This window comes from Eutrigla gurnardus, assembly GCF_963514095.1.
Source record: "Eutrigla gurnardus genome assembly, chromosome: 17".
Taxonomy (NCBI): domain Eukaryota; kingdom Metazoa; phylum Chordata; class Actinopteri; order Perciformes; family Triglidae; genus Eutrigla; species Eutrigla gurnardus.
In genome coordinates, this window is record NC_139928.1 from 11,853,835 (window position 1) to 11,870,360 (window position 16,526).

General features: G+C 46.0%; 1 protein-coding gene across 4 annotated transcripts in view; it reads right to left on the reverse strand.

Annotated features, from left to right (window-relative positions):
• Positions 1–322: 322 nt before the first annotated feature.
• Positions 323–16,526, reverse strand: part of sdc3 (syndecan 3) — a 30,607-nt gene continuing 14,403 nt past the window's right edge. Inside the window, exons 2-6 of one of the 4 annotated variants that reach the window (XR_014598715.1) lie at positions 8,225–8,318; positions 5,414–6,291; positions 4,690–4,879; positions 1,072–3,408; positions 323–1,019 (exon numbers count right to left, since the gene is read on the reverse strand). Coding sequence is in view for 2 of the 4 variants with exons in the window: in XM_084032916.1 (XP_083889042.1) it covers positions 3,242–3,408; positions 4,690–4,879; positions 5,414–6,291; positions 8,225–8,318 (1,329 nt within the window). In the remaining 2 variants the exon portion in view is untranslated. Of the gene's footprint in view, positions 3,409–4,689; positions 4,880–5,413; positions 6,292–8,224; positions 8,319–16,526 lie in introns of all 4 variants that reach the window. The other 3 variants (XR_014598716.1, XM_084032917.1, XM_084032916.1) reach the window with 3 other exon arrangements.

Genomic DNA, 16,526 nt, shown 5'->3' on the forward strand with positions numbered 1-16,526 from the left:
GCACGTTCCAAAATCAAGTTGCGTTGCATCAAATTACACAAACTGACCCCCGGTCAGTTTGTGTAAATAGTGAAGCTGCAATGTGTTGGCTGGTGTGTGCACTGAACTAAAAGAATACATGTTTCAAAATGCCAGGGGTGAGATGACAAGATCACTGCCAGCTACAGCCTGCAGCCCGTTAGCTTAGCTTAGCATAAAGGGATGAAAGTATGTATCGTCATGTATTGTTGAGATTTAATTGGACACACGACAGCAGAATGGAAAAGGACAAGTGTCTTAATTCATCCACTCAAATAAAAACATAAAAAAAGACAACAGAGGAGAGATTTACCCAACCAGGTTTTTTATTTGGAACAGAGTGGCAGATTAGTGACAGGGCGGTGGCGTGGAGGATCCGCCTCCTCTCGCTCACTCAGCCAATGACAGAAACTCAGCCTTAAAAAAATGCAAATGTATAAAAACAGGAATGGGAACAGCAAACATAGAGTAGTGTAGCCTCCGTTGGGCTTCACACACACACACACACACACACACACACACACACACACTTACAAATTCACCCTCTCACTCACACACACACACGTCTTATTTGGCTACGCAGGCTAAGATGAGTACAAACACACATGTTTACGGTTTTGACGGTCACTTTAAAAAAGACAGTACGTGTTAAGATCATTCCTGCCTGTGAGAAAAGTGTTGTGTCGTCTGTCTGTCTGTCTGTCCTGCGGCAGAGAGACAGACAGGCAGACAGTCAGACAGACAGTGAAAAGACACAGTCAGTGTGTGTGAAAGCCACCGTGAGGGACCAGCTGCCCCTCGTTCAGCGGTGAACAGACGATACACTCGCGAACACACACACGCACACACACACACACACACACACACACACACACACACACACGTCGACAGGCTAGTCAGTGTACACAAGAGTCTGCTGTGAAATACCGAGGTGAAGCACTCAAGCATACACACAGGTGGCATGTTTAGATGAGGTGTAGACACACACACATATTCTCACACTGGCGAGGGGGCAGGCGACACACACACACACACACACACACACACACACACACACACACACACACACACACACACACACACACACACGCGCAGGAGTGGAAGAGGTGTGTTACCTGTCTGTGGAAGAGCGTGAGAACGGCTGGAGTAGGTAAACACACACTCGACCACAGTACATTCTAACTTTTACTCTCCCCGCTTTTCTTTTCAAACGCACAGAAAACAGACGCAGGCGTCCACACACACACGCACACACACACACACACACACACACACACACACACACACACACACACACACACACACACACACCAGACTAGTATAGTTTTGACTCCCATGCATTTTTGTTCTACAGTACTGAGTATAATAGAAGCTACTAGTCCAGTCGCACTGGTGTGGTTATTGTTACAATCTCTTAGATAGAAGCACAGCCCTCCTCCTCACAGTCCCCTTCCCCAAACTGAACCCCTTGCCCCCCCCCACCCCAAAAAAAAGGAGTCCAACAGCAGGTTCTTGACCCCATGAACACTAATTCAAAGTCTTCTCATAACCACCGCTCTACTGACAGAAGGTTTCCGACTGAATTAGCGTGTGTGGGAGCAACTTCCTGCATGGATCCACACTTTCCCCCCCATGCTCCTCAGAGGCCCCTCCCATCCCCAAACAGAGAGCCGATGGTGGAAGAAAAAGAAAAGTGAGGCATGCTAAAAGGTGCGTGTGGGGTTATCGGATGATGTGATGACGCGTAGTTGTGCTTTTACGCAAACAGACCAAACGCTAAACCAACCGGCAACTGATCAATAACTAATCAATAACATATTGAAACCACCCGATCTTGCTCATATCACAAGTGATGACGATCACGATGACGATGAGGATGATGATGAGGACGATGATGATGATGAAGACGATGGTGGGTTTGATATGTGTTTGAATGATATGAGATGACGGTATACTTAAAAGTCTGTGTGGCGCATTTTAACGCACAGCAAGTTATATATCTGCACTGTGTGTGTGTGTGTGTGTGTGTGTGTGTGTGTGTGTGTGTGTGTGTGTGTGTGTGTGGCTGACGAGAGCACAGCTCATCTAAAGTGATGATGGATGTGAAGAATAGAAACTCTTCATGATCATGCAGATGACTAGTGATGCCAGAAAGGATACGCTGATATTTACATATAAACTTCTTTTTTTTTAAACTGCTAAATACACATCCTCCTGTTTAAGTATTATTATTATTATTACGGCATTATTATTATTATTATTCACCATCCAGCCCAAAACATTGATATATTATTGGTTATTATTACTATCCGTAACTAGTCTTTGTACAGCTTAAGAGGAGCAGATCGGCCGAGTGAGCACACTTCCTGTTCGACCAGCCAATGGTTTCCGCGGCGGCTCCTCGGCGTTGTGAACACACACCGAGGCTCGAGCGCTGGTTTCTGGTTGGCCGAGCACAGAGAGGCAGGTCAGAGCCACCTTCCAGCAGACACAGTTGCGTGTGAAAGCGCGTGCACGTGTGTAAACATGCGTTTGTGTGGCGGCTGCGTGGATGTGCGTCTTTGAGCACCAGAGGAATGGAAGGCACACAAGAGACCTTTCCTCTCACCTTTGACCTTGGGCTCTGTGCGGCCAACCAGACGCACTGTGTGTTTTGGCGAGGGGGTTGAAGGGCAGAGTCGAGCCCACCTCCCTCTTGTTCTTTTGTGTCTCGCTAGCCCCTCTCCTCTCCGCTCCTCTTTCTTTTTAGCCTTTTCTTTTGCACCATAAAAACCGAGGAGGAACCTTTTTTTGTGTGCTGAAAAACACAGGTCGAAGAGCTTGTGTCTTGTTTTTGTTTTTCTTACAAAATAATCGTATCATTACATACAGAACAAGAGAATCTGTAGAATATTAATAACAACATTTACTTTAAAAACATCTTGTGTGTATGTGTTATTTTTTCAGAATATATTTGGATTTTTTTTTTTTTTGTCTTTTTTTTTTCCGTCCCCCTTTTTTCGTTTTCATTGAAAAGAAAGTTCCAAGTCCGCAGAGAGAGTGGCGCTCTCACGTATTTCAGAGACGAGAGGAGAGAGGGATGAAGGAGAGGCGGAACAGACGAAGAAGAGGAGGAAGAGGAGGAGGGGAGGAGGAGGAGGAGGACGGGAGTTTAGAGTATCTTTCTCTCTCTCGCTCGTTCTCTCTCCCTCAGTGTGCGGTGCGTCTCTCTGGCATACAAGCGTTATGCGTAAAACTCCTCCTGCTTGTCCGGTTTCTGGTAGGTGACGGTGGCTTGTTTGGGTTCCTCCAGCGTGTAGCTGCCCTCGTCCTTCTTCTTCATCCTGTACACCAGCAGCATCACCAGGAAGGCGGCAAACAGGGCGCCCACCACTCCTCCCACTATCACCGCTGAAGGAAGACAGAAAGAGAGGTTGGATGTCTTAAAAAAATCTTTCCAGAACATTATTCCTCAACAAAAAAGAAACACTTAAGCAAACACAAAAATACCATTAGAGCCACGGCAGCCTACATCACTACTACACCGAAGACTGAAAGCAGAACAAAGCTACCACAGCGTCACTATCACCGAGCTGCTAAGTGAAGACTGATGAGCCTGAATGTGCCAACATACGTACAACAGCTTCGTGCTAAATTGCAGCCCTGCAGTGCTACACAGTCGTTTAGCCCGGTGGGGCTGGTGTAACCAATCCGCCGCAGCTGCATTTTACCACCTTCGTCTGCACGCAACGCTAATGAACTGAATAGATTTATGTGTGGTTATCAAATGGGGGGGAAAAAACAAATATTTTCCTCTTTAAACAAATTGCTATCGATGCCAGAATGGAGAACAAAACACGTTTATTTTTCCAAAATGCTCCAGGAACACTTTGTTTCTATTCATTGTGTGGGAGGTGTTTACTTTGTTTATTCTGTTACTGCCAATATCAAGAGTGCACAGACGGGCGATTGAATAATACCATAACTTTTCACCGTGCACCGTCACCGCAAACATATTCACCACTCTTGACTTTTTACATCATGTTAAAATCTCATTTCAAATTCTTAGTCCGATCGTTTTTGTGTTACATCGTACACTTTCAAGTGCATCATTTGTAGTTTTTTGTTAAAAAAAAGAGATATGATGAACTATTTGTCTGTAAATCGATAATACAACAGCGTCGTAGCACGAGTCCAACATGTACAGCTGTGATTTGGATCTATAATCCAGACTAGTCTAGTCTACGGTCTGTTGCCTCCTGCTCTTTACCGATGACCAGGAAATCAGCGAAAACCACCGCCAGCAGTCCTCCAATCAGAACAGCTGAAGGAGAGACAGAGAGCCAGTCAGGTCAGGCAAGTTGGCTGCTCCCTCACTTCTACAACAGCTCTTTGGGATGTAGAGAGGGGGGCACTTGAAAGGAAATTGGATTTACCCAGAGGGAAAATGATGGGAAAAAGAGGGAAGAAAGGAGGGGTTGGATAAACCAAGAAGAGGATCGCTTGTTCTCAACGGGTCAAATGGGGCTAAGTAGCACATTCACTTATCGTGATGAATCTGCACTACGTGAACGCGAGGTGATGCCAGTTTATCTCAGCAGCACCCGGAAATCAGGGAAAGAATACAGGAGGCAACAGGGTTGTTGATCTAAGAGGTGGCTACCAAGTGGTGTATTTGACAGACGTTCCTACCTATCAAGACCTCTTTTCTCTCCAGGATGTTCTTCTGTGGCAGCTGGGCGGCAGAGCTTCCCGCGTCCACCGTGTTGCCGATCAGATCAGGACTCACTGGTATTACACCGCGACCGAGGTTATTGCGCTGATCATCGTGGATCTCGAAATCTCCACTCGGCCCTGCAGCACCCGCCTCGTTGTTACCCTCCTGAGAGAGAGAGAGAGAGAGAGAGAGAGAGAGAGAGAGAGAGTGAGACTAACGACGGGAAATGTACATTGGATGTAATCACATTTGTTCCATGGAGCTGCTTACACGGAAACATATCCAAACCAACGCAGAGAGCTTTCCATGGCCTTTTCAAACAATGAGCCTCTGTACGTTCTGATTGATGGAAAGTTGCATATTGTCCAACGCATATACACACTTCATAAAATCTGGCAGCTTAATTACAACGTGGAAAGCCAAACAAATCTAAATGCACGGTGCTTTAATGCAGGACGGCTGCCAATAAAACAGAAGTACACCAATCACAGAAATGACTGTGGTCTGTAAATAATTAAGCTGTCAGTGAAAAAGAAGTTGGGTATCAAACTAGAACAATTTATTGGTACCGACCGAAATGAGTGCATTACAGCAGCGTATGGAAATGGGATTGTAAAATACTTGGTTATATTTCACCTTAATCTTTGATTTAAATCGTCATTGCATCATCAGACGATGAAGCACCGGACACAATCTCACCTGTGTAGTTGCGGGCTGCTGTGGGCGGCTTGTCCTCTCTGTTGGCACTGCCTGAGGGGTAGTCGTCATGGGAACCCTGGGCCTGAAGGGGACCCTGGTCTTGACAGTGGTGGCGGCCGTCGTGGGCTCGGGGGTGCTCTCTGCTGTGGTGGATGTGTACTCCTCCGTGGTCGTCTCCTCCGTGTCGAAGCCTGGGAAGAACACTGAGGGTTCAGGTGACAGGTAGACGTCCTCTTCTTCTGTGGTGCTCAGGTCATCCGAACCAGCAGACGGCGCCGCGCTCTCTGTAGGGCTGGTTGCCGGGATGCTGGTCACCACGGGGACGGCTGCAGAGGACCGCGGGGCGGCGGTGGTCTGGGCGGCAGCCCTGATTCGCTCCAGCTCTCTCTGCCGCTCGACCTCACGCTCTCTCTGCCTCTCTCTCTCCTTCTCCCGCTCTCTCTCGCGTTCCTTCTCTCGCTCGCGCTCCCTCTCCCTCTCCATCTCTCGAACCCGCTCCCTCTCCCTTTCTCTCTCTTTCTCCCTCTCCAGCTGTTTCTCCATCTCTCTCTGCTTCTCTAGCTCCAGCTGCCTCTCTTGCTCCTTCTCTCTCTCCCTCTCCAGCTCCTTCTCCAGCTCCCTCTCCTTCTCCAGCTCTCTCTCCTTCTCCAGCTCTCTCTCCTTCTCCAGCTCTCTCTCCCTTTCCCAGAATGCACCGCTCTCTCCGTCGGCCTCGGTGGGCAGCGCGGTGGTGGCGATGTCCTCGGGGCTGGGGCTCGGCTCGGCTGCAGGTGAGGCGGAGGGGGCGGGGCCTGTGGCCTGGGTGGTGGAGAGGAGGAGGGGCTCTTCCGTGGTGAAGGCCACACCCGCCGACGTCGGCCTCTTACTGATCTCAGGAACTGGAGGGGAGAATATTTAGAATTTTAAAATGACATCAATGAACAGCGGCTTGTGTGAACAGGGGCTTTTTTTTAAAGGGGCAGTCAGGAACTTTAGTATTGCAGTAACTTTATTAAATATCAGTGCAGTGCTCCTTTAAGAAGACAACTGACAATCTAACAGATCACGCCACACAGCTCTGTTTGTTTTGTCAAATTGACTTCAGAATCACAAAATACTGCCGTGATTTTATTGACGACTCGACACAGCAATCAGCGCTGCAATCAGCTCGCTATTTCCTGCTCGTTTAGCCGCCTGACAACACAAACAGACACATATGTAAATGAGAACTAGGGTAGATTGTGAGTTTGGTCTGTATTAAGAGACAAAGAGCAGAACGCAGGTTTAACCAACTAAGACGAGGCTGTCTGTCCCTCTCCTCGCCAGATGTTTCGTCGTTGCTGACTGGAGATGAGAAACTGTTTTCCTTTGTTTAATTTAGAACGCAGATATTTGTGCAAATGACCTAGAAAAATGGAAGTGGATGCATTTAAACAGTGCAGCTAGCTTAGTGACATAGTCTGAGAAGGGAAGAGGACAAAGGAGAGAAGGTATTGACGACGGTGCAGACTAATCCTTTTTTCCTCTTAAATCTCATAATAGTCTTATACCACCTTTCATTTTGTTATGGCAGCGAAGCCCCCCGGGCTGAAAGAGAAACAAATTGAATTTACAGGCACGAAGGCGTGTAGGCTGACGGAGGGATATCGAAATATGGACTCGAATAATGCAGCTTCAGTTAAACTTCCCAGACGCCTCCAAATGCCACAATCTGACGCAGCAGCGACACAAAGTGCACATCTGTTGGTTATAAATGAGCTTTCGAGATAAAGCAATTTACTGGGCTGCTGTAACCACGGGAGGTGCCTCCGCTACACTTTCTTATGTATTTGTGTGTGTGTGTGTGTGTGTGTGTGTGTGTGTGTGTGTGTGTGTGTGTGTGCGCATCTCTGTGTTTACATCAATGATGCTTGGTGCTCCAACATCCAGAAATGATTCTTGATTGTCGGCAGGGGCGTGGCCACGGCTACCCATGTGATCTGATTGCAAAACTTGAACCCTCTTGAACTACTACACCAACAAATAGCAAGACGACCTGTCTATTTGTGTTCAGGGTGCCTCAGATTTTGTGTTATAACATAGTTATTACATGCTACACTCAACTGCTACACTGTACAGTTTATTACAATCTAAGACTGTAGGGCATTTAAAAAATACTTAACTTTCAGTGTGCCATCCTTCTACAGTCTGTGCCCCCCAAGAAAGAAAATCTAGACACGCCCCCGTCGGTGAACGAGGACCCCAGCTAGCTGTTAGGAGCTGGTGTATTTGCAGCGGAGAGCTACACTATACCGAGTGGATTTTACAAGTTTATTTTGAGCGAGCTCAACACTAGCGCAGCGCCTGAACTGAGGGTAGCCCTCGATGAGTCATGCTTAATAAGGAAATCCGTGCTCAGGTTCACCAGCCGCATCAGAAAATCAGGCTGAATTACACCAACGTTATTTAAGTTAAGTAGGTAATTCCTGCCACTGAAATGCAGACGCACGCCCGATAAGTGCACAGAACTGCCTAATCTGTGTGGTGTGTAATCTGATTAGAGCAAGGAAGATGTGGAGGCCGGCTTGCTGTATGCATGTGAGGGGGGTGTCCGTGTTTAAAAGGTGCAATAAATCTGTACCAGAACCTGTCTGTGGAAACAAACGGTTTGTATTGTGTGACTGCGTGTGCGTGGCCTCGCTGCATGGGAGTCTGGCAGCCGGAGCGTCCATAACTCGAGGACACAAAGAGGGGGGTGGGGGGGCTCCAGGGTCAGCAGATTAAAGCCCAGCAGCTGTCGAGTTTGAAAGATCCAGGGCGTGAGGGAGTAACCTCACACACACACACACTTACATCCAGAGCCGGATCCCGAGTAGAGGTCCTCGTCGTCATAGAACTCATCCCTCGTCGAGCCTTCGTCATCGATAGACGGCGACCACGTCTGTCCCTGTGAGAAACACAGAGGTGATAGAAAGATTGAAGATCACGAATGACTGAGGTGTTTGTCATTTTCCTTTGAATAGAGAAACCACTTTGGCAGATTACATGCATAGAGGAGGTGCAGGGAGCATTACGGTGGACAGGGGAACATCTGTCTGTCTGTGGCTCCGTGGAGGAGCATGTTTAATGAGTCGATCTAAAGCTGGGATTTTGGCAGAGGAACATCAAAGCTTTTAAGGAGAGAGGGGTTTCGTTCAGTCTCTGCTTACGTGTGAGTTACAAGTCATGTTCGGCCTGTAAAGTAGCAGAGTAGGGGCAAGTTTAGCTCAGTTAGCTTTCGGACTAAGGCCGGAGCTCACAATTTATCTTTTCCCTTCATCGATTAATTGGAAGCCAAATGTGACATCCTCAAATGTCTTATTTTGTCCGACCAACAGTATAAAACCCAATTTCCAAGTTTGTATAAAACAGAGAGAAAACAAAAGTCCACACATCTTGTTTGAACAAGAGGGCAACAGAACGGTCATTAAAGTCGTAAACTTGGACAAGATTTGTGGAGCCCGAGTTTGCTGACATGAACACACACGGCGTCATGGCAACATGGTGGTGCACAGTGGGTAACCTCATAGTGTTTTAGATGTGAAAAGTGCTGCAACGACATTGGAGCTGCCGTTTCCATTGGGTGGATTTGTGCTTCTTTGCGAGCATGCTCCTCCCGTCTCTTTTAGTAGGGCTCCGTGGGTCGTTGAAATGTCTTAAATTAAAAGCTAAAACATCAATTTGGGGACACGTGCACAGCATTATGTAAAACCTCCGCAATAGAGTCGCAACACAACGGCAAATGTTTCCAGGGGGACAGTAGAAAGTGATGCATATGGTTGGGACACGCTTGTGTTGTTGCTGTTTGGGGATTCTCTTCTACACCACGGCTACTGCTTTGCATTTTACCGATACACTCGGCTCTCTGACTGTAACGGATAATAAAAACACAGTCCCTGCTCCTCACTGCACCTTAATCCAGGCCCGCGTTCACGTACGACTGTGAGGGGAAAACTCCACCGGCGTCAGGGTCAAGTAAGAGCGAGATTAATCGCGGATCGTTCGGGGGGTTTGAACCTCTGAAGTGAGTGACCTCAGCCTACGGTCACTTTGAGGTTGATCCCTCCTCTCTCTTGTCATTCATCTCTTTCATCTCTCTCTCTCTCTCTCTCGCTCTTGACCTCAATCCCACATCCCTGCGATGCTTAAACAGACACTTAAGCACTCATCCGTCACACAGGGTCAATTAACACTGCTGTTAAATGGATGCACTTTAGAGACACCACCCATAAGGTAACGCTACATACAATACAATACAATACAACAACACATACAATACAGCACATACAATACAACAACTCATACAATACAACACATACAATACAACACATACAATACAACACATACAATACAATACAACAGCACATACAATACAACAGCACATACAATACAACAACACATACAATACAACACATACAATACAATACAACAGCACATACAATACAACAGCACATACAATACAACAGCACATACAATACAACAGCACATACAATACAACAACACATACAATACAACACATACAATACAATACAACAGCACATACAATACAACAACACATACAATACAACACATACAATACAATACAACAGCACATACAATACAACAACACATACAACAACAATACAAAAGCACATACAATACAGCAGTACATACAATACTGCAGTACTGCCATTGTACTTTCTACATATTTCATGTCTGTCTTATTTCTAAATGGATTGTCTCTCTATTGATCTCTGCCGATATGTTACATATTTTTTTGTTACATATATTTCAGTACATTTACTCAAGTGGAGCTACTGTACAATTTTACTTCTACTTTATTTATATTTGATTTACTAGCTTCTACTCCAGTACATCTATGCAACAGTTTCTGGTTTTTACATAATATACAATTTATGATACATTGTTCAAGATTTAAATTACCCGACAGTAGATAAAGTAGTTGAAATTATCAGTTTCATCAATAACCTTATTTAACACACTACAGAATTAGTAGAGTATTAAATATGAAGTTAATATATCAGTATTATAGTGATATAAGACTAGATATTGCCTAAGATTTTGGATATCGTAATAGTGTAATATGGCATAAGTGTAGTCTGTCACAATATAACAATATAGATTATTGATCATTCGGTGAAAGTTTTAGATGCAGAACTTTGTAACTTCCCAGTGTGGTGTTGCCACTTTTATCTCAGACAGCACAATACATCTCCCATCACTGCATCTTGTGCCTGGCTTCGGTTCAGTACACACTAAGTAGTTCAACGTTGCGGTGCCAAGAAGAAAAGGGCTCATTCTTGCTCCAGGTATTGGAAAACAGTCAGTCCACTGCTGAAAATGTGACCAAAACAAACTTATCTCCTCAGCAATCTAAAGCCCATCCTGAGGCCCTACAGAGCTGTGTCTTTGCTAGCTTCTGTGATGCTAATTGTACACAGACACACACACACACACACACACACACACACACACACACACACACACAAGCAGAGGCTCCTCCCCGGCTCCAGACGGAAGAAACCTGATGCCTTTAAAAGCCAATAAAAGCATAATGGAATCTAGAAACCCGAGCATCTCAGTCCATCAAATCTCAGCGTGAAGTGGAGTTGAAACGCTATATGTACCTCCTGAAAATGAAATTGACTTGAAGTTGCTTGGAGCCTCGACACACCGACGATATGGACTTCACAAAAGCGGAAGGATGAGAGTGTTACCACGTTGCGCTTTGAGCGTGAATGTGTGTGTGTGTGTGTGTGTGTGTGTGTGTGTGTGTGTGTGTGTGTGAAGGCCGGGCGATGAAACCCAGAAACTGCTTAAAAGTACTGAAAAGACGATTCAGTGCAAGTGGTGCGAATGTGTGTGTGTGTGTGTGTGTGTGTGTGTGTGTGTGTGTGTGTGTGTGTGTGTGTGGTTGTCGTATTCCATGGATCAGTTTTACAATGAAGGCCGTTGCTATGGGCAACCTTTGCCTTTCACAGAAATTCCCATCTCCCAGCGAGAAGCACACACTCTCTCACATACGTAAGAGCTCTAGCAACATAAGCGAAGGTGTTATGTAACGTTGAATAAACAACCCTAAAAACCAACATCAAAACAGTCTCTCTCCCCCCCCCCAAATCTGTCCCCCCCTCCCTCTCTGCCTCCCTCCGTCTCCCCCCTCTGGATCCACAAACTCTGCCAGTATATCCCCGTCCTCGCCCTATTTTCCTTTCATCTTAAACTCCCATTTCTTATCTCGAGGCTAGCCCTCTAAGTTCAGCGTGACCCCAAAAAAAACACACACACACACACACTTAAATAAACACACACCCCGCCCCCAAGCCCACCCCAGGGGCCCCCTTTTACAAATCCCGAGAGGCGCAACAACCTCCAGGACGTACCGAGGCTGCAGAGGCCGTTATCACATTTTATGTGTGCTTGAATGTGCGTCATGTTTATCCTACCCTTCATCCAACAGTTATATGTAATCACCCTCTGTGCCTCCACATGTTTCATTTATGAGACGATATTATAAGTGTGAATTCACGCTATGGCAGGCTGTAGTGCGTCACTGCATGTAATTACAGCGCGTGTGTGTGTGTGTGTGTGAATGGGTATAATCACAGGTTTTGTTTGTGGTGTTTGTGTGCACACATGCCCCTCAGACGTGTGTGTGTGTGTGTGTGTTTTACATGATTTTGGGAGCACCAAATAGGGCCAGCTCTGCATTTTGCTTCTGTTTCAGGAGCTATAAACAGCCCGAGCCACATAGCTAACAAACCACAACGAGACACAACGAGCTCTCCTCCACCGCGCACATAACCCGGGGCCAAAATCGTCTGTACGTTGCCCTCAATTTCCCTCCACCGCTGCATTTTGTTATAAAAGGAAACCATAAGATGACAGCCATATTCCACTGGATCTGCGGATTGAATGCTCTCCTGGTTTTTTGGCAGCGTATGAAGCACTGCCATTGTAAGACACGCGGTGCCAGTTGGAGGCATTTTAAAACAATCTGGGAGCGTAATATATCATTATGGTGGAAGGAGATGGAGGGGACGTACATTTGAAGCAGAAGCTGAAAGAGAATCCGTGTTTATTGGGGTAATTTCATGCTCTTACAGAGCAAACACAGGTGCGTCCTCGGAGGGGCGTTGCATCATTCGGAGTGACTCAGGTAGAAACCCGATCTAAAGCTGACAATGGCTTTGTGCTTTATGTTTGATCCTGCACTATAGCGGCTTTGTCAGCGTGTGTGTGTGTGCGTGTGTGTGTGTGTGTGTGTGTGTGTGAGAGCTTGTTTTACAGCTACAACAATGTGATTTTATACCTGTGCTAAAAATGCTGCGGCGTTGCAGATAATTAACATTCCAGAGGAGCTCAATTCTAGATTCTAATTAAGGATCAAAATGAAGAAACACAAGATTCTAAAGTGTGAATGTGTGATATTAAAGTGGCAACACTGCAGTGGCAAACTGACAATGAGATGGTGTGTGTGTGTGTGTGTGTAGCTTAGTTGACAATTACCAGCCTGAGTGTGGGAGAAGACTATGGTGTGTGTGTTTTGTCTGTAGGAACAGTCGGCGTCTGCAGCTCAGCTAACACTGAGATACAGGAAGCCAGATAACAATAGGAGGGAGAGATAGTTATATAGACACACACACACACACACACACACACACACACACACACACACACACACACACACACACACAGCTGGTGGTAGATGTGTGCAACCCAAAGATGATTTTTTTTTTTGGGGGGGGGGGGTGATTTTCTTACTGGTGCAGTTCAGTTCAGATATCCCCCTTCAGGGCAAGCTGAGCAGATAGAGAGCTTCATTGTGATCGACTTCAAATGCATTCCTCAGTAACCCGAGAGGCTGCGGCTGCACAATGCCTGGCGCACATACAAGCATTTTGAGCTCCTGGTACAGTAGACGATGCTTCTCAGTACGGAGAAACAAATCGTTAAGTGGGCTTTTTAATATGTAAGGTTTTATTGGAGGGGACGTTCTCGACCGTTGCTGTGTGTCTCGGCCTGGAATCATCTGAACGCTCCCTCAGCTTCCTGGCACCATCTTCCTACGAGTCCCACTCCTCGAGCCGGCCCTCCTTTTACTGCATCCACAGCATTGAAGGACAAGGGGGAGAAGAAATACAATGAAAGACATTGAGGTCACGTCCATTGTATTCCTTTTTTTCATGCCCATTGTTTTTTTTTTTGACACATAACTATTCATGTAGGAAGGGAATAAATCAATGTCCACATTTTCTCAAGGGGCATTTCCGATATTATTGCCCAATTAAACCTTTGTTTTGTTATTGCGCCACTGACGACCAAACCTTTGTTTATCAACCACTCAAAATGAAACTGAAATCGAATTGTGTAATACCTGTTTACTAGTCATACACTGCTTCCTGGACAACGCCCGTTATAAGGAAGGATTTGATGCCCGGTCCACATAATCCATTTCACTTACTGCAGACAACGTCGCTCTAGCTGTGACTTTAATAATTGTCAATGACCAGGAAAAATAATTTCACATAAAAGTCAAAGAATGTATATAAACAATGTGGAAGAAATAGACTTGTTCTTCTCTCCTGATCCATTAAGCATCCTGGGAATCCTCAGCAGAATCCTGTGACCCTCTGGAGCTGTCGGGTTGACGACCTCTGGACTAGTAGAGTGTCAAATACTGGAGCTTGGGACGCAGTTCAGACAGGCAGTGAAGACATCGTGTCATTTTAATGTTACAGCACATGTTGCAACGAATGGCTCAAACCTCGATGGCTGTGAAACGAAACAAGCGTTCCACTTGAACACATCATGACAGCTTGGGCTAAAAAAAAACAAACAACAATCATCCGGCAGAAATTTGAGACCCAGATCAGTCCTAAAATGAGGGAGAACTATCTTTATGGGCCACATTTCTAACCTCCCAGCAGTTTAATTCACTAGGTGAAGTGCCCCCGCTCCATGAAGCAGCTGCTGATTCATGGCCGTCTCTGTGTCTGCCTCTCTCCGGAGCAGACTTGAGCTGATAAGAGGTGGAGAGCAACGCTGCTCGCTGACAGGAGCGGACCGTTGACAACTGTTTATCTGGAAACGAGCAGATTTCTTGGCACATGACCTCCAACTATCTGCACACTTACAGGAAAAACTGTAGCCCGTTTACTGTTTTCTGTTGGTTCCACGCCCGTCTTTCTTTAAGGAGTGGATCCTCGGACCTGTCGATAGTGACCTCTAATCTCCCTCCATCTTTTTGCTTTTCCACCTCACTCACGCTCTTCGTCTCCTACCAGCTGGGCGGGTTGGACGGCAGCCAGCCTGGACGCTAACGCACTTACAGTCGAGACAAGGAGATGTGAGAGGGATAGAGGGCAGGCAGTGTGTGTGTGTGTGTGTGTGTGTGTGTGTGTGTGTGTGTGTGTGTGTGTGTGTGTGTGTGTGTGTGTGTGTGTGTGTGTGAGAGTAGGTTAGCAGGTGATGGCCTGGTTAAGACACCTGCCACCTTTAGCAGAGATTAGCACAGAAAGCCTCTGTGTAGTCACACTGCTCACACTTTATAGCACAGATATATATACACACACACACACACACACACACACACACACACACACACACACACACACACACACACACACACACACACACACACACACACACACACACACACACACACACACACACACACACACACACAGACGGCTGGATGTCGAGACAGTATCTTGTTACGTCTCCTGCAAACCTTAAAACAGCCAACACCTGCGTGCTACAGCCAAGGGGACCAAAGAGAAGCAGTCTGAGTCTATGTAGGTGACTTCAAATCCCAAAATATACTCCCTTATTCACGGACGGATTCCTGGGCATACGCACGAGATGAAGAGAGGCTGTCTCGGTCTTCTCCAAACCTTTCTGCCACACGGGCCAGTTTCCATCCAAATTTAACTCACATTTGAACAGCATTTCCATTAAAGAGAGCAAATTAACGCACGTTACCATCCAGGTTTAAAAAAAGTGATCTATACATCCCTCAGCAATGAAAAATGTCACTTCCACTCTAGCTTAGTAATGCATCCATTTTTTTAGTGATGTCAAACTGTGCCTCTATTCATAAAATGTCCTCACAGCTCGCTGTTGAGGCTTTGAAAATCAACTATGAACAGTGACGCTATTAGGCAACATTTAATATACTTTGAATGCACACAATAGATTACATATAATAATCCTCACCCCGTGGGTCAAAACCATTCAACATCCATCAGAGTGATTTTCCTAACTCTATTCCTAATGCTGTCGCAACGTCTGTGATTAATATCTCCTCCTGTGAAACAGCATTTCAGCAGTAAGTCCTGTAAAACAGCTCCAGATTTATCAAATTATCATAAAGTGTCAAGAGATTCTCCGCAGTAACAGCTGCAGCGGGGGGTCATAAGCAGGCAACAGAAGGAAGCAGCTGAGAAACTCAAGATGAGAAGATGGGAAGTGGTCTTGGATTAAATGAGACTACATGGGGATTAACACAAAAGGCAGCGTCAGCGTTCAGAAGCATTTGGGTATTAAACACAAATAAAAAGGGACATATATCGCTGCTTATGTTATTTTAAAATGTGTAATAATCCAAAAACAGCTATTCAACAGCAAAACGATCCCCCTGCACATGCTGCCGTGTGTAGCTCTGAATAGGAAGGTAGGAAACGTGTATTTTGTCCTCTTCCAAACACATTCTGATCTTTTCCGGCGTGTTTGTCCCAGTTTTTCACACCTGAGTGATCCCCGTGTCCAATGAATGTGCACCACCTAGCGAACCTGTAAACACGCTCGCGTACAACCGCCAAGAAAATGAGCAACACTTTTTCCCTCCCGCCCACTGTTTTCAGTGTGTCTGCCGATCAAATTCCTGATAGCGCTGCCGTGGCTGATCTAAAATCACGGCCACACTGGCCGTATTAATTCCCCGTACGAAAGCTGTGGGAGGATGACGTTACATTGGCTGGCGTTTGTTATTCCAGCTCGCTGTGGCCCTAAAGCTGTCTCAGTGCAGCACCAAAACCAAAAGCTGAAACGCATCCAAGCACTAATATTATCTTTCTAATATTATCTTTCTCCACTGAGTTATTAGGGACTAAGA